This window comes from Bos mutus, chromosome 6 (assembly GCF_027580195.1).
Source record: "Bos mutus isolate GX-2022 chromosome 6, NWIPB_WYAK_1.1, whole genome shotgun sequence".
Classification (NCBI taxonomy): domain Eukaryota; kingdom Metazoa; phylum Chordata; class Mammalia; order Artiodactyla; family Bovidae; genus Bos; species Bos mutus.
Genome location: NC_091622.1, coordinates 58092463 through 58118510, shown reverse-complemented (window position 1 = coordinate 58118510; position 26048 = coordinate 58092463). Strand labels below are relative to the sequence as shown.

The 26048-nt window shown below is 40.0% G+C and overlaps 1 protein-coding gene across 5 annotated transcripts in view; it reads right to left on the bottom strand.

Moving 5' to 3' along the window:
- Positions 1 to 26048, bottom strand: part of FAM114A1 (family with sequence similarity 114 member A1) — a 67794-nt gene that overhangs the window by 23093 nt on the left and 18653 nt on the right. For 4 of the 5 annotated variants that reach the window (XM_070372265.1, XM_070372267.1, XM_070372270.1 and 1 more), the window contains 5 exons: positions 24005 to 24092; positions 11745 to 11858; positions 11518 to 11624; positions 9019 to 9153; positions 4279 to 4431 (listed from right to left, as the gene is read on the bottom strand). In XM_070372265.1, coding sequence (XP_070228366.1) covers positions 4279 to 4431; positions 9019 to 9153; positions 11518 to 11624; positions 11745 to 11858; positions 24005 to 24092 — 597 coding nt within the window. The remainder of the gene's footprint in view (positions 1 to 4278; positions 4432 to 9018; positions 9154 to 11517; positions 11625 to 11744; positions 11859 to 24004; positions 24093 to 26048) is intronic. The other variant, XM_070372266.1, reaches the window with a different exon arrangement.

The following is a 26048-nucleotide window of genomic DNA, read 5'->3' as shown; positions in this document are numbered from 1 at the left end:
GAACCAGTGTCTCTTGCATCCTTTTTTTTTTTTTAATTTATTTTTAAAACAGCATATTTTCTAAATAGTATTTTTAAATTCTAAATTTAAATTCTAAATTCTTAATCTAAATTCTAAATAGTATTTTTCTCAGAGTAAAGAAAAATGGGTAACAAAGTACACTGCTGAGTGGAAATGCATATGCACATGCGGGACCTCTTAGTTTCTCCATGTATTCTGAGGGTAGCCATCCCCCGGGAGTGAATGCATTGGGGTTTTAGGCTTTGAGTATCTTCCAGGAAGGGTTCTTTTTAGTGAAGGACTCTTTGGTCAGCATCTTTCTATTACAGCATCTCTCTTGCTTCTTCCTAGTTCATTCCATTATGCCAAGATGATGTGCATTAAATCTTTACTTCAATCCAATAATAAATAATAAATAACTATGCACTCCTCAATAAATATTCATGGAATGCTGACTATATGCTTGGCCCCCATGCCTAAGTGCTGTCGGGGACACAAGGGTAGAAAGTCTGGTGTCGGGGTGTCATTTTGAGGATTCTTGTTGTGTTTTGGTTAACTATTGGGTATATAAAATACTATAAAAATATTAGTTTTCCCTTAAGAGTCATAGTACACCACACTGCATGCCTATTGCCATCCTAGTATCAGTCTTGTAGGTAGTAAAGATTCCTTATCATTCTATACACCTGTCTAAGTTTTAGCCAATGGCATGTTAGCAGAGGAAATGTGTATCATTTCCAGGTTAAAGCTTTTAAAAACTGGGGACTCCCCTCTATATTCTCTCTCCTCATGCTGATGGGATGAAGAAGACAATGAGTTCCTAGAGAAGAAGGAAATCCAACACATTAGACTTGGACACAGGGGAAGCCACAGAGGCAAGAGTACGTGCCTGCCCAGAGCCCGCACTCTCTCGTCTAGATCACTCTCCAGGTGGCTGCAGGTTTCCTTCTGAAGTCTGTAAGGACCTCTTCCCCAGGCTGTGCTCCCTACGGAGGGACCATCTACCAGGCGATATACCCCTAAGCCCAAGGAATGGACAAAGGTGGCTGTCTGCAGGGGCTGTGTATGTGCTTGAACTGGGGCATCCTCACACGTGCTCATGAGGTTCCCTGAAGTGAGAGACAGCTCAGGGACAGTGGAGACAAAAGGAAGCGAGCAGATGGGAGGGTGACGTGGAAACTTAAGGAGTCTAAAGATTCTAAATGGGAACCTGGCCTTCTGGGTCATTATGAAAGTACATTTGTCAAAGAAGGATGACAATTTCTTTTTTTTTTTCTGGCCATGCCATGTGGCACGTGGGATCTTAGTTCCCCAATCAGGGATTGAACCATGCCTCCTGCAGTAGAAGCATGGAGTCTTAACCACTGAATCTCCAAGGAAGTCCCAGAAAATATTTTCTTTAACAATTTGTTTCCAAAAGCTCTTTAACTTTTAAATATGTGGTATGTGCTGGGTTACCTGATGAAGTGTAAGATGTCTAATTGAATTCCAGGTAAACAACGAACGTTTTCTTGGTTTGAGTGTCTATCTTAAATATTACACAGGACATGTTTGTACTAAAAAAGTATTCATTGTTTATCTAAAGTTAAAATTTAATTAGTCATCTTGATTTTTATTTGCTAAATCCGACAACCGCAGGAGGGTCTCCATTTGTATTCTTGCCAGAAGTCTGCGAACATTAGGATAGAACTAGAGGAGCCAGAGATGGACAGAGCCTGGCTTCTGGATCCTTAAATGCTGGAAAGCTGCCTGCTGACCAGACACTCATACCTTGGAGAAACCCTATAGCTTTTAAAAAAATTTTTAATTGGAAGATAATTGCTTTGCAATATAGGTTTAAGAGGGTGGGGATCTCTATATAGTTTTTGACCCACATTTTTTAGAAAGATTAATTATAACATCCAGTAAGTACTATTACGGGCTTCCCTGGTGGCTCAGCCATAAAGAATCCACCTGCAGCGGAGGAGATTCAGGTTTGACCCCTGGGTCGGGAAGATCCCCTGGAGAAGGAAATGGCAACCCACTCCAGTATTCTTGTCTGGGAAATCCCATGGACAGAGGAGCCTGGTGGGCAAGACTTAGCAACTAAACAATAACAACAACAGGTATTATTACTAAACCAAGAAAAGCTCTGCATTTCTCACAATGAAAAACTATGAAAATCTCCAGGCTGGGGAAAGAGAGACAAGTATGTGGGAGCAGTCTGCAAACAGAGGGCAATGCCCTCCTCCAGGGACTAATCCTCCTTCCTAGCAACATTAGTCCTTTGGGGCTGTTTGGACCCCAGGGCTCTTTTATAGCCTGACCTACAGTGGGAGCAGCTTATGTCTTTCTTCTACCATGATAGCTTTGAGGCAATGTGCTTCCCTGTAATGTTTTCAATAATAATAACAAATAAATATGTAAGAATGGATAAAAAATAAAATGTCATTGATATTATATATGTATATTCATATATATGCATAAAATGGCAGCTAACATTCATTGACTGCTTATTATGTACTAGGCAAGTTGCAGCTAGCTTCACATGGATTATCTCACTTAATTTTTTTAATACTTTTATGAAGTAGATTATTATCATTCCCATTTCATAGATAAGGAGATTGAGGTAAGATAGGTCCAAAATCATACTACAGCTACAAGTGGCATTTGATCACATCATGCCTGACCCCAAACCCTGCTTTTGTAGGGAAAAGTTGGTGTTTCAGTGGAAAATGGCATTTTCTAGATCAGTTTAGCAGATTATCAGATTCTGATTCCATGGGAGCAGTTTTATAACTCTGTAAATTGTAGATACCTGATAGCAGTGCAAAATAATTTGTCTATAGACATGGGAACAAATTTTGTCCAGTGGAGGGACAAGCTCCCCTCCTATGGAAAACCAGATTTGTATCCATTTGCATATTCATTTCAAAATTGCTTTATTTTATATGAATTTATACTTATTTGGCTCTTCCTTTGAACCAGTTATAACATCTGACTGGTTCTTTCATTTAATTAATGAGCTAAATAAATTCTTTAATTGGTGTTCATTTGGTAGGTATCTTCATGAGTCATGATTTTGCTTTAAAAAAAAATTATCCGTTAACAGTTTAACCACAAGACTGTCAGTGATGGCTGATGGATAACTAAAAAGGAAATAAACACATTGTAACTTGTAACTGTAAAATCTTGGGTGTGTATGGAGGGTGGGGTGGTGTCCATCCTGTTTGGTTCTTGGTTTCCTGTTACATGGCAGAGGTCATCTTTCCCTGATAAAGTGAGTCTCACGAATGTCTCAACCCCCCAAATTCCACATGTGAGAAGACGAGGCCTAGAGAGAGTCAAATATCACTTTTTCCTTCTTCCTTTCCTTGGAAGGAACTTGAACTTCCTTCGAAGTTCAGTTTCCTGTCTGAGGCCCTGCCTCTCCCCAGGGAATGTTACTGGGCTTCTCACAGAAGGTCCAGAGGATACTGCCCTGTGGCCTCCGTTGGAAAAACACCCCAGAGCACAGTCAACCTGAGGTGCACACAAAAGAGTAATATACACAATTAAATGAGTCAATAGTTTTGAAGTGCTCAGATTAGTCATTATATAAATGCCATGTACATATTAAGTAAAAACACATTTGGACATGGACATGCATACCACATAAATCCTTTTTTAAAAATAAAAAAGAAATCACAAGCTCTGCTGACTTCCACTCTTCATGTTTTGTTTCTCTGGGATCACAGTGCGAGGGTGTGAATGTGCAGGGCTGTGAGGTAATTTCCCAGAGTTCTGTTCAGGAGCATCCCTAAACAGAGCTTTAATGCCCAGTAAGACAGTCCTGCCCTTCACGGCCCAGGCATTCTAACAAATGAGTGAATAAATAACCATACCACCCGTGAAACTAAGTGTATTAAACCCTGCAGTCTGGTAGAAACATCAGCTGCTTTGTTTCCACCGGGTAGAAATGAGGACATGGCCAGTACCTCTGATGTGGGTACCACGGCACCAAAGAGAGGCACAGGCCAGGGGCCGACAGTCAGGTTTCTGCACGCCTTTTGCGCAGAGAGGTGGGGTAGTGATGATTTGTATCAGGATGGCCCTCTTGGGACTGCTGACAGGGAACAGCTTGGCAAGGAACAGAGAGGAAATAATACGGAGCCTGAGCAGCTCATCGGGCCATAAGTGATTGTGACCTCAGCACAGAAACGAGGCTCTAAAAATGAGGTATTTTAATAACAGATTTTCTTTCACGTTTAAGAAAACACAGTCATGAACATGCTACTTCCAACGACAGGACAGACATACCTTGCTTTCGCTTTCATTGGACAGAATTTCCAAGGCTTCCAGGTGTGACAAACCTTGATACTCATCGAACAGCATCCCATAGTGTGCGGTCCTCTCGGCTGTGAGCTGCTGCGCCAGCCTCTGCTTCTCCTTCTCTTTGGCCTCCCGTAACATCTGCACAAACACACATTTGTACACTAGATGTATGCTTAAAAGCCCCATTTACTGCAAGATGTAGGGGGAGATGAACACTGACTTGGTACTAGTGAAGAGTAGGTTTTAGTCACTTTGGAATTTCTGCAAAAACGACTTTTTAAAAAAAAAGGTAGGGGAGTTTTTATTTCCCTATTTTTTGACCACATCACACAGCTTGCAGAATCTTAGTTCCCTGACCAGGGACCAAACTCATTCTCCCTTCAATGGAAGCATGGAGCTCTAACCACTGTACTATCACATTCCCCTATAATGACTTTTTGGATTAATTTTTGAATTCTTCATGTTCATATGTACACAACAAAACAAAGCAAAATTTCTACTCCCAGGAATAAGATTGAAAAGAAGGAAAGCAAAACAGTGGTTTCCACTGAAGTGTTTTCTGTGTGTGTGATTAATTTTATTTTTTTTAATGTCCAGATTTTCTATATGAGCAAATTTAATGTACACTGGAAAGCTCAATCTACTGTGACAGGATTCATTGCAACTTGTACACCTAGGCAGACTTCAAAGGAAAAATAAGTTGATCTGATTTAATTTGAATTATTTAAAAATTTTGTGTGTGTGGTTATTAAACATCTTCAATTAAAAAAATAATAAAACATAAGCTCATAGTATATTCCTCACCAGATACCTAATATAAATGTAAATATTAATATAAATAAATGTTAGCTTATCAATTCTTAGATTGGTTTTGAGAAAAATGACTGTGAACTGACTTCCTCTTCAGGTTGATCATTTTTCTCCAGTTATGTTTCTATTGATTAAATAATAAGACAGTAAACACAAGTTGACCAGTTACTCATAATTTCCTGCACTTCCTTTCCTTGACTCTAAGCACCGTTTATTTGATTCCTCATCAAGGTTACTGTGACATTGTTTATAGGGTTCTTTAATACCTGTGAAGAGCACCATAAATGCACTGGCCACTACAAGGCCACAAGAGGAAGATCATAAAAAACAGATTTGGGTTTTTATTAGGTGTCAATAAACCAATCAGCCTCATTCTCCTTTTCAGTTCCTGAGGTTGTTAGCCCAAAATCCAATAGGCTACAGAAAGAATTCACCCTCCTGTCTGTTTTCAAGACTGAATAAGTACAAGGTTTGAATTTTAAAACTTTCAAAACCACCTCTGGGAATTTTTAACACTTACACAAAAGCCAACTACCCTCACTGATCTCACTGGCTTGGTTGTGGTGAAGTAAAGTAACAAAGTGACACTGAAACTGCTTCCTGGTTGCCCTCTTTCCAGGCTTCCCAGGTGGTGCTAGTGGCCAAGAGTCCACCTGCCAGTGCAGGAGATGCAGGAGACATGGGTTCAATCCCCAGGTCAGGAAGATCCCCTGGAGAAGAAGATGGCAACCCACTCCAGTATTCTTGCCTGGGAAATCCCACGGACAGAGAGAGGAGTCTGGTGGGCTACAGTCCATGGGGTCACAAAGCGTTGGACGTGACTGAGCTGGTATTATTCTTTACCTTCTTTCTGGTCTACTTTTTCTTTCTTTTTTTAACAGCACTCATCATCTTCTAAAATATGAGATGATGTATATTGTTTCTTTGTCCCTCCTCATTAGAACAAAATCTCCAATTTTAACCAGTGATGGTCTCAAATGCTTAGAACAGTGTATAGCACATGGTGGACATTCAAAATGCATTTGTGGAATGATTGAATGAATGAATAATTACTCTTTGGAAGGGGGCTGAAGTGGGTAATGTTGTGGCCATCCAGTGTAAACTGGCCATGTGAATCATAGGTGCAATGCTGAGATGTATCCTAGAGTGTTCCCTGGTGGCTCAGCTGGTAAAGAATCTGCCTGCAATGTGGGAGACCTAGGTTTGATCCCTGGGCTGGGAAGATCCCCTAGAGAAGAGAATGGCTACCTACTCTAGTATTCTGGCCTGGAGAATGCCATGGACTATATAGTCCATGGGTGGTAAAGGGTTGGACATGACTGAGTGACTTTCCCTTTCACTTTTAGATGTGTAATTACAAACAAATGCAGATGGCAAGTGTGTATTCTTGGGTGACACATTTCTATGAGCAGTGCTACTTACTTTTTCAATAAGTAAGTGCGCTGGGGTCGCAAAGAGTCAGACACGACTGAGCGACTGAACTACACTGAAAGCAGAGGTGACAAAAAATTGTGACAGTGCCACAAAAACTATGGTAAATCTGGGAACTTGACCAGGTCCAGTTCTTCACTTTGCGGGAGTGTAAACTTAGGCCAAAAATTCACAAGACTTAGTTTCTGAACTTGGTCACATTTCCCTCCCACACTGTCTCCTTCCCGACTATAATCAAATTTATATATATGTATAAATTTATGTATACATATATAACATGTTTATATGTAAGTACAGATGTGTATATATAATATAATTATATACATTATATATATATATACATTTTATTTATATATATATATTGAATATATAAGGGTATCAATTTATACATATAGGGAAAGTGAAAGTCACTCAATCATGTCTGACTCTTTGCAACCCCATGGACTGTAGTCTACTAGGCTCCTCTGTTCATGGAATTTTCCAGGCAAGAATACTGGAGTATGTAGCCATTTCCTTCTCCAGGGGATCTTCTTGACCCTGGGCTGCCCAGGAATGCTCACACTGTAGGAATGAAAGATAAACCCTTTTCATTCTAAGCCACATTGATACCTGGGTTATTATTACTATTATTGGTTTTGTTTTATTTTGCATTTTTATAGCATCTAATGTTAATGGACTGATTAATACAAAATCTATTTTCTTCTTTAAAGATCAAGAGGTTAATGGTCTAGCTGACTCTGCCAAGTCTCTACCAGGACTATAATATCACAGTGGTTACATGTGGGTTATTATGGAAGTGTGTGTTAGTTGCTCAGTCATGTCTGACTCTTTGTGACCCCATGGTCTGTAGCCCACCAGGCTCCTCTGTTCATGGGATTCTCTAGGCAAAAAAATTGGAGTGGGTAGCCATTCCTTTCTCCAGGAGATCATCCTGATCCAGGGATTGAACCTGGGTCTCCTGCACTGCAGGCAGATTTCCTATCACCTGAGCCACCAGAGAAGCCCCTAGAGTGGAAGAGCCAAGAAGAAATCACCTAGAAATCAAATTTTTTAGGAGCTGCCACAGCTGATATCACCTGTTTTCAGTGATATCTCCTTTGTGGCTTTCTAGCACTGAGTCATGGGAAGACGTGTCTGTCCTGCCAGTGAAATTTATAAAATCCTGCATCTGCTGCTTTTGATTTTGGTAAGACATAGAGAGACCTGGTATGTCAGACTCTTAAGGGGGAAAGTGTATAGTATGAAGGAGCAAGTTCAATATTAGAGTTTTGTATTTGGAAAATAAGATAAATATTACTTTTAATTTAATTGACTACTGTAAGTAAAGCAAAACATAAATTAAATTCTTCATATCATACTTCTCAAGGAGGAAAACTTTACAGCTGGAAGTGTGACAGGAGAAGTCCAACCTTGCATATAGTAAGAGAAATGTAAACTAAGATTCCACTGAGATAGCATGTTTACCTATCATCGTGACACATAAAAAGACAATGATAAGAACTAACATTCTTGGGTGAGAACTATGAGTCAGGTTCTCTTCTAACTCATGTAATCCTCACAACAAAGCTGTTAATAGGCATTGATGGTCCCAGTGTGCAGAAGAGTAATCTGAAGCACAGAAGGGTTAAGTCATCTGCTCAAGGTCAAGTCATCTGCTCAAGGTCATGGAGCTAGAACCTGGTAGAGCCAGAATATGATGGTACTGCAAACTGAATGTTTGTGTTTCCCCAAAATTCTTTTGTTGAAACATAATCCCTGGTGTGATGGTATTAGGAGGTGAGGCCTTCAGGAGGTGATTAGATCACAAGGGTGGACCCCTCACAAACAGGATTCAGGTCCTTATAAAAGAAACCCAGAAAGCTCCTCCACCTTCTTCCACCATGTGAAGAAGCTGGGAGAACATCAGTCTCTGAATCATAAAGCAGGCCCTTAACCAGATATTGAATCTGCTGCTGTTCTGACCTTCAACTTGCCAGACTCCAGAATTTTGAGAAATAAATGTTCGTTGTTTATAACCTCAGCCTATGGTATTCTCCTATAGCAGCTGAATGGACTTAGACAAATGGTATCAATGGAATTATCTTTAAGAAATTATTAAGTATGTATAATTTATATTTAATAAAGCAAGATACAAAAGAGTTGGTTAGTGTGCTATCATTTGGTTGAAAAAATTTGTATGTATACATGTGCATATACATATATATATATATTTAGCTATATTTACCTATACAGCCATATCTATATCTAAACCTGTCTATATGTCTCTGATAGAATCTGTAAGAAGCTGTTAACAATGGTTAACAATGATTGTATCCCATGAAGAGTGGCTGGGGAAAGTAGCATATTAAAATTTCAATTTTCACTCCCTGCTATTTCATGTCTTTGAATTTGACATGTGCTTTAAAATATCTATTAAAGAAGATAAATAAAATCTTATTTACTTTATTGACTGAAAGAACAAATCACAAAAGTACATAATCCCACCTGAGATAAAGAAACAGTTCTCTCCATGAGTGTCTTGGTCCGCTTAAAACCTGGGTCACTTTCTGCAAGGACATTCATGGTTTTCTTGCCGATGAATTCCAAAGCATCAAGACCACCAGTTAAGACGCTTTTACCCTGCCAGTGAGGTAATTGCATGAGATTAGGTTTTTACGTTTTGCTATTTCGAGGCAGTCAGCACCGCCTAGAATGAACTATCTTCAAATATTAAAAGCAATATGAAGTCACAATTTTTTCTCATCAGGAGATTTATCATTGATTTAATCCTATTTTCTTTTCCTTGGAAGAGCATATATCATATAATTTGTAGGACATACAATGTTATTTTTAAAAGGTGCTTAAGAAAACCAAAACATTTTAAGGATTAATTTTATTGGTGTGCATGAATAGGTACGCTTCTAAGACAAAAAATTAATAGATGACCCAGTTCCCGATTTTGTTTGAAACAATTTTAACACAAGTAACAGAATTATTTGGAGCAGTCTATAAAAATGTCAAATAGTCATGCCAATTTAGGGAATTCTTTAATCTAGGGCCCTAGAGTGTAGGACCCTCAGGCTGCTTCGATGGCTCTTGCATACTTTCAGAAACTAGCAATAACTGCCTATAATTAGTATATTCATGGAATAAGACAGGTTAATTTCTACATGCTTCTGGCTCTAGAAATTATTCTATTATATAGTTATCCTCTGCAAATCGCTTTGCCAGCCGGTTTCCCTTTTTAAAAAAAGAGTAAAACAACCAAGATTAACTTAGATAAACTGTACATAACAAATAGAACTGCATACATTTCTTTGCAACACCTTGTCTATACCCCAACTACACAACTACAATTACAATCTGCATATATCTGTGTTTTCTCACCTTACATGAGTTTGCATAAGTTATATTTTAATATTACTATTTTATTATTTATATACATTATCCATTTTTCAAAATTATCACTTCAATAGCAATATTCTATTTCACTGATTAATATACTTTATTAGTCATCTCTGTTTTGGACACTTAGACTTTGTTTTCAGATTTGGGAACCAATCAATAATCACACTAGAAAACAATTTTTTAAATGCACATATTTTGGGAAGACTAGGAGATAATAGCAATTACACTTTGGCATAATTTAAAATTTATTTTCTCCTGACATCCTGAGGCTTACTTCAGTGGAGAATAAAACTGGAGGATGGAGGGACTTTGGCAGATTTGGTGGGGGGTGGGGTGCTGGAACTTGGAAAAAGGGAGAACTGGAAAGTTGGAGAGCACACGGAAAGGAATGTGAGGAAGCCGAGGACAGACTCAGAGGGCCTGGGTCGTAGCTCAGGGAGACCATGAATTCACTCCTTGTACCAGAGATAATGAAACCGTTCCACTCAACTCCCAGCTCTACAACCCTCTCTGCACGTCTGCCGTGGACATACTGAACTTGTACTCCCAAAATATATTAGCTGACTCCTAAAACATATTAGCTATCCGCTTCTCCCTGCTTAGTCTAGAGTACTTCAAGTAGCAAGGAGAGGAACAGCCATTTCCTATTTCTGGCAAGCCCTGACATGAAGTCTGAGTAAGACGCCTCCATATGTGTCCACAGTCCCCTCATCTCATATGCCTTTGCATCTGATAACTGTTGAGTTGCCTTCATCTTCCAGGATGTTATTATGCCCTCCTGTCTGTCAGCTTATGCCCAACATCTAGCATAGCTCTTGGTATATAATGAGAGCTAACTACCTTTTTTTAAAAAGTGAATGAATGAATAAATTGGAAATGAGCCATAGTTTATGAAAAATTAGCTGTTTGATTTTACAAAGCAGAAAGTAAATCTCTTCATCTGATCCTGAAGACTAGTTAGCTGCTTCGTTTCAGCTGGGGTGTGTCCTTTTTTTCATTATTGATCAGTGTCTTGTCAGTAAAAAGCTTTTTAAGCTTCTGTTAGAGGAAGGGGCCAGGGAAGGAGCCTGCTATTCAAGGAAAGAGAGGAGTGGGAACTGGGAGGTAGGGATGGAGGAAGAATGTTGGTCTTATTATCTGGAAACACGTTAGAAACATCTTGGGGATGCTTCTGGTTCTTTACTGGTATGTGTATATACATACTTAGAATCACTTCATAATTTTTCAGATTGAAGGTTAAGAGACACAGAACATTTCGGAAAAACAACTGTCCCAGCTCTAAGAAAGAGCCCTCCCTCCCTGGTAAACAGAGACTGTCCTTGCAGCTGTTGGAAAGGGCAGTGTTACATCAGACTGAAAAATATTCTTTCTAAGCAGCTCTTTTCTTTTAAACATAAAGTATATTTCTTTTTGTTCTTATCATCTTGGTTCCAAGGTTATGCCTACTCTGTCAGAGAAAGCATAACAAAACCATAATCAAAAGTTTTGAGCAAGGCCATCTTTTCTCTGATGTATCTAGGTCACTGGTAAATAGAAATATCAAAAGAAGGCACAGGCAGACCTCAGGGAAAACAGAGGAAGCAGCTAATGACTCACTGTGTTCTGAACGGCATTGGTAATGGCTGACAACATGCCCCGAGACCCCGAGGAAGGAGAAGTGGGTGGGCTTTCTGCGGGGCTCTGATCTGCGGCTGCATCGGCTACTAAAGAGAAAAACACCCTTTTAGAGTTTGTTTTGCTGATCTGAACTTGGAAATCTATATTTGTGCACATGGTGTAATATAGCCCAAGTCCAGAAACACCCAAAAAAACGCACCACTCACTTTGAGAGACTTCATTTTCATCATGAGGTTGGGCCCCTTCGGAGGAGCCAGAGTTCACACTATGAATCCGGAGGGTGGCCCCTGCCTTTTCCTTCACTGCTGTCAATCCATGACCTGTCAGGAAAGAAAATACGACTCATAGATACAATAGAAGCCCACGGTCTGCAGGTTCCATAACTCATGTCCCAGAGCTCCTGTAAGCTGGAGGAGAATATCCCAGTTGTGGGAGAATGTGGTGGTTAACAGCATAGACTTTGCGAGCCCCCAGGCGTGGGCTCCAGTCTGAGCTCAGCTTCATGTCTGCCTAGCTGGGGGACTTTCGAGAAGTTCTCAACCTCTCTGTGACTCAGTTTCTCCACTACGCTGTTGTGAGGAGCAAATATGATAAACACATGTAAAGCGTTTATTTTTTCCTCTTATTTCTCACACTATCCAATGAGCAACCTGGGGTTCCCAGCCCAAGATGTTATCTGTGAACGATATTCCTGTCTTACCCTCTTTCTTCTTTTCTAAGTCTCTCAGGGTGAGTATGCATCATTTATGTTTTGATTTTTTGCATGCCTATCCCATTGTAGGTGCTCAATTACCATTGAACTGAAATCAGTTGCGCCTTAACAAGCTCTTTCAAAGTGCTAGTCATCTGTTTAGTACAGCCTCTGTGTGTGACAGCCCGGTCTGGAGATATGTCCAGATCCAAAGGCAAGCCGGTGGGAAAACCAGGAAGGGCACACTACAGTTGCCCTGACATTTGTCTTTAGCAGTAAAACAATCCAAACACAAGAATAGTCAGGATGAGGGGCACTGATCTTACTCCATCTTTGTGGGGACAATGCCTGTATTTCCTGGAGCTCAGCACAGCGGGTAATCAATAATGATTTAGTGAATACAGAGCTGACCTTCCCATCTACCCTCCCACTAATACACACACACACACACACACACACACACACACACTGCTTGGCTTGATAGAAAAATAGTTTTGTCTACATTTTATTTTGGCACAATATTTTTTTCTCTTTAGAGGATCCCATGATTCTCAAACCAAACAAACAAACAAAAAAACCCGGATAGTCTAGTGATGTCTTAAGTGGCTATTTTGAGTTCTTGAAGGAGAAGCAGCCTGGGCTTCTATCGTCACAGCACTCACCTCCCCCTCAGGGCCTGGGGAGAAAATGGAAAATTTCACTCGGGACTTGGGCAACCTCAGGTTGTTGAAACCCAAGACAGCAGCAATAATAATACATGGGGTGGGGGTGGAAATCCCAAGTCACAACACGATTTGAGAGCCAAAGAGAACTGTCTAGTCATAGAGGACACTGTTGAAATGACTGACTGTCATCTCCTGAGTGAGAGAAAGATACGGATGAACCTCAAACCCAAAGAATCATTTTTTATCAATTTTAACCTTATTTATAGAGGAATCTTAATCACAGCACTAAAAATTACCAAACTGATATAGGATTAATTATATCCACCTGGTATTATACACTACCTAGAAACCACTGAAACTTAGGAAACACTATTTACAATGCTTACAACATTAATTACGTACAGAAATATGTAACTATACTCGTGTAGATCATTAGACACAGTTTGAATTCATTATTGTTACTTTTTAAAAAGATGCACTATAACTGCCAAAACTAAGACTTGAATTGATTTCAATTAAAGCATTTCAGTGGAAACTTATTGGAGTTTCAGTAACACATTTAAGTTATGGGATATAATTTTGTTGTTGTTTTTAGTCATTAAGTCGTGTCTGACTCTTTGGAACCCTATGGAGTGTAGCCTGCTAGGTTCCTCTGTCCATGGGATTCTCCAGGCAAGAATACTGGAGTGATTTGCCATGCCCTCCTCCAGGAGATATTCCCGACCCAGGGATCAAACCCACATTTCCTGCATTGGTGGGTGGATTTTTTAACCACTGAGCCACTTGGAAAGCCCACAGGATATAATTATCTAACATTTATATACTGAGACCATATTCCTTGACATCCTTTAAAAACATATATACATATATGTATGTATATAACACACATATATTCCAAAGGAAATAACATACATTCAAATCTCAATCCATGATTCTCATTTAGATTTCTGGGAGCTAAAACCAAGGAATAAATAAATTTCAGAAGGCTAGGAGGCAATTGCTACATCTTCTTTGTGGAAATCATTCAAGAGAGATGACTTCACATCCTTCCCCGAGATCATTTACAGTTTATGAACCTCACTGTGATTACCTTCTCTTTCACCTTCTCCACCTCTTGCAGGTTAGGACCATGTCTGAATCTTTTCCTGGGGAAGAACTACTTCTCACCATCTCAGAACACAAACAATCATGGATATATATACACCACCTGCCTCTTTGTTTCAGCAAGGAAATACCATTCTATGTGCATCATAAGAATGTGTTTGTTGAACAGACATGACAATATGCTGCTACTTCAACCACACACGCACACACGCACACACACACACACACACACACAGAGCTCTATTTAGATGTAATCGATATATAGATTTGCACATACTTAAAAGTTCCTCCAATTATATTTTCTAACTAACAATTCTTTTTTTCTGAATTCTTTTGTTAGTAAAAGTACGTCTTTACAACATTCTACTAGAAATATAAATCTATGGTTTTTTATAGCTAAGGTTTAGGCTCTATGCCACACCCTACTTTGAAGAATAACTTCTAAAACTTTACTTAGTGTGACATCTAGTGCCCAGAACAAGGAATAAGATGGAGTCATTGTTGCCTTCTAACAGAGTAATTATTCTCAAAGATACTGATTTGGGTCTATCAATAACAGAGAAAAACAACCAGCATGAGTAATAGTCTAGGGTATAGCTCATGAATTCTTCACATGACATCATGAACCCCCTAGAAGTGAACCCGTCCAAATTCCATGATTCAAAAGATGAATATCCTCTACCCTTTGACTTACTGCAGTAAAAAGAAGGTGCATAAAGCAAAAATGGTAAGATAATAATGCTGTGATACTGCATCATTAGAAACAAATGCTAAATGATTGTCTGGTATTTAACTTATAATCTATACTCTAGTGGAAAAAGCCCTAAACGTAGGAGTCAGGAGTCTTGTGGAGGAATTTTGGTTCCATCAGTTATCAGCCATGTGGACTTGGTGACTTTGCTGAGTCTCTGCTGCTGCATCTTTTCTGAAAGGAGGATGATATCATCTACCTCCCAGGGTTTTGTTAGGTTACTGAGGAGAAATATGTGAAACCCTGGGTACTGGGTCAACATTATTGAGCACAACGTCCCAGGCACCGGAACCTATTTTCAATATAGTAAATTGTCTCATACAATCTTTTCATGATAAAGTAAGAAATATTATTCTACTCGTTTCATGATTGAGGAAACTGATACCTGGTGACGTGGAAACACTTGCCTAAGATCCCAAAGCCAAGAGGTGGCAGAGGCAGGATCTGAGCCCAATCTTTCTGACTTTAACTCTCACATGCTCCATCACAATGTTATATTAATAAAGTCTTACATGCTATTTGTAGTTGATTAAATGTCATTTTAGTCCAATTTCTGTAAGTCCTTGCAAATCAGACACTTACTCAGGAGCTTCCTCATTCTTAAAACTTTGCATGTGTTAGTCGCTCAGTCGTGTCCAACTCTTTGTGACCCTATGGACTGTAGCCTGCCAGGCTCCTCTGTCCATGGGATTTTCCAGGCAAGAATACTGGAGTGAAAGGCCATTCCCTTCTCCAGGGGGGTCTTCCTGACCCAGGGATCAAACCCAGGTCTCCTGCATTGTGGGCAGATTCTTTACCATCTGAGCCACCAGGGAAGCCCACTAGAACATTGGTTTACACTAAAATTAGCTTGAGTTATTTTACTTTGACCAAAGAGCAAGGTGAAGGTCACCCAGCAGTGACACCTTCCTCTAACCCTGCCCTGTCCAGCCACGCCTTGGGGTGATACAGCTTGATGCTTTTAGGATCATCTCTGTGCTGTTCAGGCATGGATCCCAAGACACTGTGTGGTGTTGTCTTCCACCTTCAGTTTAATTTTATTCTCAAAAAATTTTACCAGTCTCGCTTCTTATGATTTCCACCAAGATCAAAACCCCTTTGAAGAGAAGTCTCCCCTTTTTCTGGAGAATGAAAATAATTTGTTGTTGGTGGGAGGGTCTCTCTGACCAAGTGGTAAGTTAGGGGAGCAACAGCAGTTTCATGCCAGCACCCTGGATGACTGGGTGGCCCTGAGAGTACTTCTACTGGTCCCACATGATAAAGGGTCCCCAGCGAGGGCAGCAGCTAACTTGTTCAGAAGGCTCTCGTCTTTTAGATTGCTTTAATTTTAACATAACATTTCCTTCTTTTTCATTTCATGTTTTTCTTTTTCTTTTAAAAGATGAATGCATAAAAAAACTATTTAAAAAATGCCATAATCTCATTTCTTTAAGATTTCTGGTTGATTTTTAAAAAATAGATACTTCTAATGTTAGCAAAATCAGATTATAAAAACACAGACAATAGAAGGTGGGCTAGCCTCTTTTTCCCTAGACAACATCCACTGACCTAACAGGTAATAGAGTCTATGAACTTACAAATGCCTATGAAATGATTTTGGAGGAGGGCATGGCAACCCACTCCAGTATTCTTGCCTGAAGAATCCCACAGACAGAGGAGCCTGGTGGGCTTTAGACCATAGCGTTGCAAAGAGTCAGACGTGACTGAAGCAACTTAACACACATGAAACAATTTAAGACCTGAAAAAGTATTGGTTCTAAAAGACAATGAAGAAAGTTTATAAGTTAAAAATTAAATAATGTTTACTTACATGTATTAAAAAATAGAATATTAGTCAACTGGTCAACTACAGTTCAAGTAAATTTAACTCTTCCATAGTTATATATACATTATATATTTAATGAAGGGTGTGGATGTGTTTTATTATACTTATTGTGATATGTGAGGGACTTCCAAGGAGGAGTGCCAGGGGCTCTTAAAAGACTTAAAGTAAGTGGCCCTGTCTTCCTTAACCTTACCCAAGACCCTGTTCCCTTTTAAAGATAACAAGTCCAATTTGTTTTTTGTTGATTCCTTTCAGCAACAAGGTTTTAAAAGCACATTCTTATATATAAGTGCTCCAGACCTGGCTTCACCATAGACACTGGGGTCTCAGCTCAGCAGATGGTGGTGGAGGCTGTGTGTGCTGCTGGGATTCTGGTGTTTGTTCTCCCGTGCTGATGGCCCTTGGCTCAACACCTTGCTTTGCAATGCCCTTCGCCAAAGGGAACTGGCTCCCTCAAGACTACACTATAGGGACTGGTCAGTGAGGGAGCTGGTGATATAAAATCCTGGCCCTGTGACATCTCTGAAGAGTCACCCCAACCCCTAAGCTTCCTATGGGATGGGCTGCAACTGCATTATTGTTCATCTTCTCCCGAAGCCCTGTTCTTCTTCATTTTTTTTAAAAAAAGAACCGTTTTCTTTTATTTTTAGTTGTGCTGGGTCTTCGTTGCTGCAAGGGCTTTTCTCTAGTTGCGGCAAGTGGGACCTGCTCTCTAGTTGCAGTGCTCAGGCTTCTCATTGTGGTGGCTCCTCTCGTGGCAGAGCATGGGCTCTGGGGCACACAGGCTCAGTAGCTGTGGCTTGCGGGCTCTGGGGCACAAGCTCAACAGTTGCGGCGCACAGGTTTGGTTGCTCCATGGCATGTAGGATCTTCCCAGATCAGGGATCGAACTCTTGTCTCCTGCATTGGCAGGAGCCACCAGGGAAGCCCCCAAAGCCCAGTTCTGCTTTCCCAGTCCTTCACTGTCTTTGCAAGGCTTGCTCCTGAGAGCCCTTCCCAGTAAAACTCCAGTAAACTCATTCTTGCCTCAGTCTCTCCCCTGAGCATCCAACCGGGGACACTGACCTATCTCATTCTTTTTAATGGTTATGTAGAACATTTCACAGAATTACTCTGTCATGTGTCACATTCTGTATGGATGGATACACGAGTAGCTTCTGGTTTTTCTTATATTCTTGATGAACTCCCTTACTTCTTTCAGGTCTTCGCTCAAATATCACCTCATTAAGATCTACCCCTCACCACTCTTTAACCTGTACTCCTGACTTTATATTTTTCAAAGACTTCCCACTCTATAACCCTCTATATAATTTTCCTACTCAGCATGTGCATTGCTTATTGTCCACATCCTTCCACTAGTCTGTAAGCTCTACTACAGGGTCTTCTCTTACTTGCTCACTATTTCATCTCAAGTGTCTAGAATAGTGCCTTGCATGGTAACTATTTGATGCGTATATTCCATATTGAACATCTTTACACATTTATCTTAGTAAACTTTTGTAAAGAGTCAACACTGGGGCTGCTGGATAGAAGGCTCATGAATTTAGGATTTCATCGGTAGTACTAACTGCTCTTCTGAGGGTTACACCAATTTCTACTCTTCTTCAGGTGAATTTTGGAAATAGAACAATTTAAAAGTATTGACTGCCTTTCAGACTCTACTATCAATGAATTCAAGACATTATAAAAAGTTGTGAGAAGTAGCTGTTTAGAAAAACACACAGATGGTGTTGCTGCACTCAACATGAAGCAAACTTCATGACAGTAAACTTCATGGCAGAAAAAGTGGAGCCCGTCAACCTTCCTTTCGGGAAAGTCTTCTCTCTCCATTATGCTGGTTGATGTCCAGTCTGTAATCATGTACTCACTTCTCTTTGGGATCAAAATCTACAAAAAGAGTTTCTGAACTCACAGTGTTTGCTTTGCCACCACACAGGAATTCATTAATCCCTGGGCCCTATTCATAGTTTGAAAGGATTGTGAACAAACTCCAAGCATTAATCCTATGATCTTTTGTACTGATATTTGAGAATTGTCACATCATCAGCAATATCACCTTTAAAACAAATCCATGTGATACCGAGAGTGAAATACCTGGCAAAGGGTTCTTACTGTAGCGTCATTCTGACAAGTTTGCCGTTCTCTGTGATAAACACTGTCATTACTTCTGACAGTGCTGGTAGAAGGTGTTCATTAAAACGTGCAGAAGGAAAACGCCACGTAACTCACGAGTGGATAGGGAAGGAGAACAATGATAACTTTGAAAAGGTAAACATACAGATCAGCTCTCCCTTGCCCTTCTCAGGTACCCTAGCATAAAGGTATTGAGATTCATAAAACTGTCAAAACTAGAATTTTAAATAAACAGGTCGGCCTTTTGTAGTATCTGGAAATAAGTTGCTCTATTCTACTACAGAATTTTTACCTTGGCATATTTGTATATGTCTCAGCATTGTCGACTTTCATTTGGTTACTAGTCTATCACTTAGCAATATATTCTACACATAAATCAAGTCTCTACAGTGCTTGTAGAAAATCACATCTGTTTCTCACAATAGTACTTTGAAATTATCATAAAATCTTTTTCTTCTTTTTTTTTTTTTCTTACATTTTCCTTCTGCCTCTGTTTTCTGCCTGAATCTTAAATAATAACCATTTTCATTGCATTTTATGAACTCATCCAAAGGCATGGGTGGCAGCTGACCAAGTCTTCTTAGAATGTGATTAACAGTGTGGCTGTAAATGAAACCAACACAGGAGTTATGGCCTCTCCAAAAACAATTGTTGGCTGAGAGATGTCTGATTTTATATAAGCATTGGGAAGGTTGCTTTTTCATTTCCTCATAATCTTGGGGGTCAAAGTAGTGAGTCAGAAGATAAAATATAAAAATACAGTGTAGAAAAAGTCAATTTTCTGTATTTTTCTACTCAGCACAGTGGTTACAAATATCTTTCTCTTGTTACATAGAACCATAGTCTATGGAATCATTATATTTCACAAGTTGGAGGGAATCTTCGAATTTCTCAAGTCATTCCACACATACTTTTCCAAGTAAGGAAGCTGAGCCTATAGAGGCTCAATGCATAGTGAAGCTAGTTAGTGACACTTCTTTGTGATCACAGGTTAGTGGCAGTCGGGATCAGGGCTCTCAGGTTTTATGAGTCCTGATACAATGAATTTTCCAAGAGAGAACCACCTCTAAATCTTTCCATTCTTTAATTACTCTCTTGCCAACTCTTAAACAGCTCCAACAATTGTGCCTGCAGTTTTTCAACAACTGTAACAGTACTGGTTTCTATTTGTAATGCTCAATCGACAGCTCTGAATTTCATTAGGGACTTTGTGTCTTGTACAGTTTTAGCTGCTACTGGAATTACCCTGAGGGTAACATGAGGTTTCTGAGTAGCAATCAATTGCAATAGAAGGTGTGGTTATTTTCTTCCTTTATTTTCCACAGGCAATTTATAAACCTTCAAGAGCTTGTCGGCTATTTCGAGTGCTCTGTTTTCCAGTAAGTTTCTTTGCCCTGTGATAATAAACTTAATGCTGCAAAGCCCGTTATTGCGTGTGCATAACGGAAGGCCTGCCTCACTTGCCTGTCTTAATCCAAAGGTTGCAGCTCAAGATAGACCATGATTTAGGACGGTGTCGATAAATTCCTCAAGCTTCTGTAAGAAGGTGGTTGAATCCTATTCTCACCAACCCTCTGTTCCAGGCTGTGAGCCTGACTGACACTTCTCCACTTGTGGGACACATGACCCCTGTTACCTTTGGGAGTCAAATCACCAATCACCTCCACTGCTTATTTCCAGCCTTGGAACCTATGACTTCAGCCTTCCCTCATGCTACAAGTTTTAGTTCTCCACCAGGTCCACAGAAATACTTATCTTAAAGTATGCATTGCTATCATTTTAGCCACTATTACTTTGTAAAGTTACAGTCCATCTTAATCAGAAATCCCCCAAACACACCTTGTGAATGAGTTAGGGATGGTATTCAACTATCTTGCTACTGCATTCATTCAGGTTGTGATGACCAGTGATGATGAACACAGTCTCTACTTCTCTAAAGATGGCTCCAGTTTGTCCAATGGGACTCTTAGAGTGAGTATTGATATTTCAAAATTTATTTGCTCTCCCTCATATGCCCTTTGGTTGTTGTGGGTACAACCAAGAGGGAAATGCCAAGATTAAAATGCTTTTCAAAATTCTAGCATGTAGCTAGAGCCATTAAAAAATATTAAGATTCTGGAATTGGTGGTGTAACTGTTAAGAATTTCAACCAGAAAAGGGAGGTGTGGTAGGTAGAACTGAGAGATCACTCCCAAGATTCTCACCCCTGGCATATACACCCATGTCTCCCCACCTCCACCAATTTGAGGGTGGTTGTTGTTGTTCAGTCACTAAGTCATATCTGATTCTTTGCAACCCCATGAACTCTAGGCTCCTTGTCCTCCACTATCTCCCAGAGTTTTCTCAAATTCATGTCCACTGAGTCAGTGATACCATCCAACCATCTCATCCTCTGCCACCCCCTTCTCCTTTTGCCTTCAATCTCTCCCAGCATCAGGGTCTTTTCCAATGAATCGGCTCTTTGCATCAGGAAGCCAAAATATTAGAGCTTCAGCTTCAGCACTGGTCCTTTAAATTAATATTCAGGGTTGATTTCCTTTATGATTGACTGGTTTGATTTTGCTGTCCAAGGGACTCTCAAGAGTCTTCTCCAGCACAATTTGAAAGCATTAGTTCTTCAGCGCTCAGTCTTCTTTATGATCCAACTCTCCCATTCGAAAAGGAAATTGCAACCCACTCCAGTATTCTTGCCTGGAGAATCCCATGGACAGAGGAGCCTGGTGGGCTACAGTCCATACGGTCACAAAGAATTGGACACAACTGAAGCAACTTAGCATTAGCACTCGAAAAATTATAGCTTTGAGTATACTGACCTTCATTGGCAAAGTGATATCTCTACTTTTTAATATGCTGTCTAGGTTTCTCGTAGTTTTCCTTCTAGGGAACAAGAGTCTTTTAATTTGAGAGTGAACAGGATTGTGAATATGATGGGATTCACTCCCATAATTCAGTTCAATTCAGTTGCTCAGTCGTGTCTGACTCTTTGTGACCCCCATGGGCTGCCAATGCAGTAGCTGCAGGAGATGTCAGTTCAATCCCTGGGTCAGGAAGTTCTGGACACCATTATAACTGGAAGCACCCAAAACATTATACTGTTTTATGACATAAAGCATGAAGAGAGTGGTATAACTTGGTGATCAAGTAATATACTGTTCCATGACATCACAATTTCAAAAACTTTTAGACTTCACATTTTTAGTTTTGGTTCAAAAGCATGCCAGTCCTGAGTACTGTCAGTGGCAAGATCCATTTGGGAGTCACTGAAAGCTCAAACATTTTCCCTAGAAAGCAAGATGCTTGCAGTGCCCGTCCTCACTCTAATAAGAGACTCTGCCCTGTTCAGAAAACAAAACAGGCTCCTCTACTTTAATCTGACTAATTTTTTCCATCTGCATATGTATCGGGTTGGTCAAAAAGTTCATTTGTGTCTTTGGCCAACCCAAAGTATCCACGGTATACCTGGCCCTTCAATTAGCAAAAGAAAAAAAAAAATCTGCTTTTCAGGCTCTCAGAAGAGAGCAATGTTTATTTGATCACCATCTACTCCTTGCCACAGCTCTCCTGATACTTGACAGGCATGGAATTAGGAGAATGCAATGAATCCATTCTTCCAGGCATCTAAATTCTATCAAATTAGATACCTGCCCCTTCAACTGTCTATGACCACGGTTCATTGGAGTAGGGCCAGAGACTACTGATTTAGGAGTAACAGTGAATTGGACCAATTCATGGCCTATCACAAGATCCTCATGCCACAGACTATATGAGGACACCTGAGTCAGATGATCTGCAAGCGGTGTTACCTGTGGCTTCCTATGTTCTGCCTGTCAGTCTCCACCCTCAAGATGAAATGTCAAGGCTAGGTCATCTTAGACATGTTTATGCCATGTCTTCAGTGTTCATGAAGAGTATACATGAGAAATGGTCACATGAAGAATAACTGTGACAAATCTTCACTGATGAGGATACAGTCATTATGTTTTCTCTTAGTATAAGAGCCAATGCAGGACATTTCTTCAAAAATTTCATACAAAGAAAATAAAGTTATGTAAATATACTGTCTTGTTTTATCATTCAATGAGAAAGACACTCTACTGGCAGCCAAAATAAAGTTATCTAAATAAGCTGTGCCGTGCTGTGCTGAGTCGCTCGTCATATCCAACTCTTTGCAACCCCATGGACTGTAGCCCGCGAGGCTCCTCTGTCCATGGGGATTCTCCAGGCAAGAATACTAGAGTGTGTTGCCATGCCCTCCTCCAGGGGAATCTTCCCAACACAGGGTTTGAACCCAGGTTTCCTGCATTGCAGGTGGACTCGTTACCATCTGAGCCACCAGGGAAGCACAAGAATACTGGAGTGGGTAGCCTGTCTTTTCTACTGGGGGAATTCCCTGACCTAGGAGTTGAACTGGGGTCTCCTGCATTGCAGCAGATTCTTTACCAGCTGAGTTACTTGGGAAGCCCCTAAATAAGGTAAGTCTTGTTTTATTATTCAGTGAGAAAGATAATCTACTGGCAGGCAAGAATCTCAGAGTTAAGGTCAATGTTCAATTATAGTAACTCTATTAGCCTTGATAAGTATCTTCTTCCTACCTGAATCCTTTCTATTTGTATTTCAATATGCTGTGATGAATGCCTTTTTAGAGAGTAGCCTATTTGTATATTTTAAAACGTTCAAGTGGATGATAAACAAAGCTTTAAGAATATATTATAAAAGCCCAAATCTTATATTCTAAGATGCAATATAATAAAATGGTTAAAAGCCATACTGCAAGGTTCAAAGCCCAATTCAGCTACTCTTGATTTTGGATAAAGTTTAACCTCTCTGTGATTCAGCTTCCTTATCTCTAAAATGGAGGAAATAAGAGTACCTCCTAATAGGGTTATTTTGAAGAATAAATGTATCAATATACAGGAAGCACTTGGTAAACACTAAAAACAATTTTCTCTTATTATCTCGTGTGTGTGTGTGTGTGTGTGTGTGTGCGCGCTTAGTCCCTCAGTTATGTCCATCTCTCTGCAGCCTGCCAAGCTCCTCTGTCCATAGAATTTTCCAGGCAAGAATACAGGAGTGGGTTGCCATTTCCTCCTCCAGGGCATCTTCCCAACACAGGGATTGAACCCACGTCTCCTGTGTCTCCTGAATTGGCAGGCGGATTCTTTATCACTGCACCACTTGGGAATCCCAAATATCTCATGAGGTAATGTTAAACTCTATCAGTACATGGTATGATCAAAACGTCATATCCTATTTGGCCCCTGAACTTTATCCATTCAAATGCAATGTATAATGCTTACCCACTGTGGCAGATGCTGACGAGAGCAGAGATTTGCCCCAGGAGCCCCAGCCTGCCCATCCCCCTCCACGTGGAGAGGAATCCAAAGCCTGTAAAAAACCAGATTAGCCACAAGGTCAGCAATTCGTTTATCCCTGGATGGGAAAATATCCATTCGTTTGAAACACAGAGAAGGTTAAACAAATCACCAACAGCCATATCTCACTGGATTATAGTTTATAAGGACCATAAAAGAATATACCAATCCATGCTGCAATGTGTACTTTGGAATCAAACTGATGTCTAGTGGTGTTGGCATCTGAGGGCTTAAAGTGAGAAGGGAATTTGATGTCAACCAAGACCCAAATCTCCCATTATCTGGAAGACAGTGACAGGGCTGTGGAGGGGAGGGGAAGATTTAATACCTTTGAGCACAGAATGACTTGAAAAACTCCAAAACAACTTTGACTCATGCAATTTTTTCCCCAGAACTAGAAAAAAAATGTACTCTTCAAGGTAGATAGAGTTAACTTTCAAATCTCTAGGGTGGTAGGAGGAGCTTTGGCATGGATGGTAGCAGGCAAGCTATCTACAAAAGCATCAGTAAACTTGAAGATGGGGAGCAGCAACAGGAAGCCTTTTGAGGTAGACAAATTTCAAGGGGTCCACCCCACCCACAGTGACCCCTGGAACTGTATCTCTCACTGTCGGTGGGCACAGTTGATTCAAATTCTTTTTCCTACGTATTTGGATTGGGACACAGATTCTTGTTCAGCTTGAATAGAAGATCCACCATGCAGACCAAGAATTAAGAGAAAGCAGAGTGAGCAAAATGAAGGAGATAAGCTCAGGGAAGCTGTCTGGATTCCAGGTAGTTTCTCAACCCCTGGTTCCTGTCTCTCTTCAAAGCTCTTCGGCCTTCCTACCTTTGGGTTCTATGTGATTCCAGCGCAGTATTTCTCTCTTTCTCTCAATATTTTTGTTCACTGATATATCCACAGAGCATAGAAGAGTTCATGGTGTATAATGAGTGCTTATTTATTTATTCAACAGCTAAATTTAGCTGTTGAATAAATGACTGAAATTCATCGATTTTCTCAGGTGTGCAATAGTTTCTGTAACTTGTGACCAATGCATCCTGACTCAAAAAAAAAAAAAAAGAACCACCCCTCTCCCTTAATATCCAGGAATACATTTTACAAAATGAGGCAAAAATACATTAGGTGGTAGAGAATTACAGCGATTTCATTCCAAGAAAAGAAAGGAAGAAGTTAAGGAGGAAGTGAAAAATTCCTACAGAGTTTGTAGATTCTATAACTTTTGACCCAAGGCTGGTCCATCATCCTCCCCAACTACCTTCCCCCTGCAGTCTTCTACCCTTTCAGATAAGAGCAGCCATGTGAAACAGCTTTGACCAATGAGATATAAATGAGAAAGGGTTCACTGTCATGATAAATTATACAGTTACAGCTGGTGGCAACTCTCCCCTCTCCTTTTATCCTGCCCTGAATGTGAACCCGGTGCTCGAAACTGAAGCAGCCATTTTTGCTGCCTTAAGGGACAGGCCAGGGAATCACACTAGCTCTGGCCCTGGTGGGCTACTAAACAAATATGAGTTATTGCCTATCTCCATTCTGTTAAATGAGAAATAAAAAAAGAAATCACTATTTTGTAAGCCATTATATGTTAAATTTTAGTTGAGCTTTCCTGATGGCTCAGATGGTAAAGAATCTGCCTGCAATGCAGATTCAATCCCAAATGCTATTCCTAACTGATTCACTTAATTAATATCAAACACCATCCATCAGTGTAGACTACTGGTTAAATGTAAACATTATGGAATTAAATTGCTTGGGTTTGACTCTAGGCTCTACCATTTTGGACAAGTTAATTACTCAAGTCTTTTAAAGTCATTATCAACATTACAAAATGCAGCCATGAGTATAAGAACCAATAACCTCACAGGTTTATTGTGAAAATTAAAATAATTCACATAAAGCTGTGAGCATAGTGCTAACACATAATAAATACTCTAGAAATGTTAACTGTTAATAATAAGAATAATT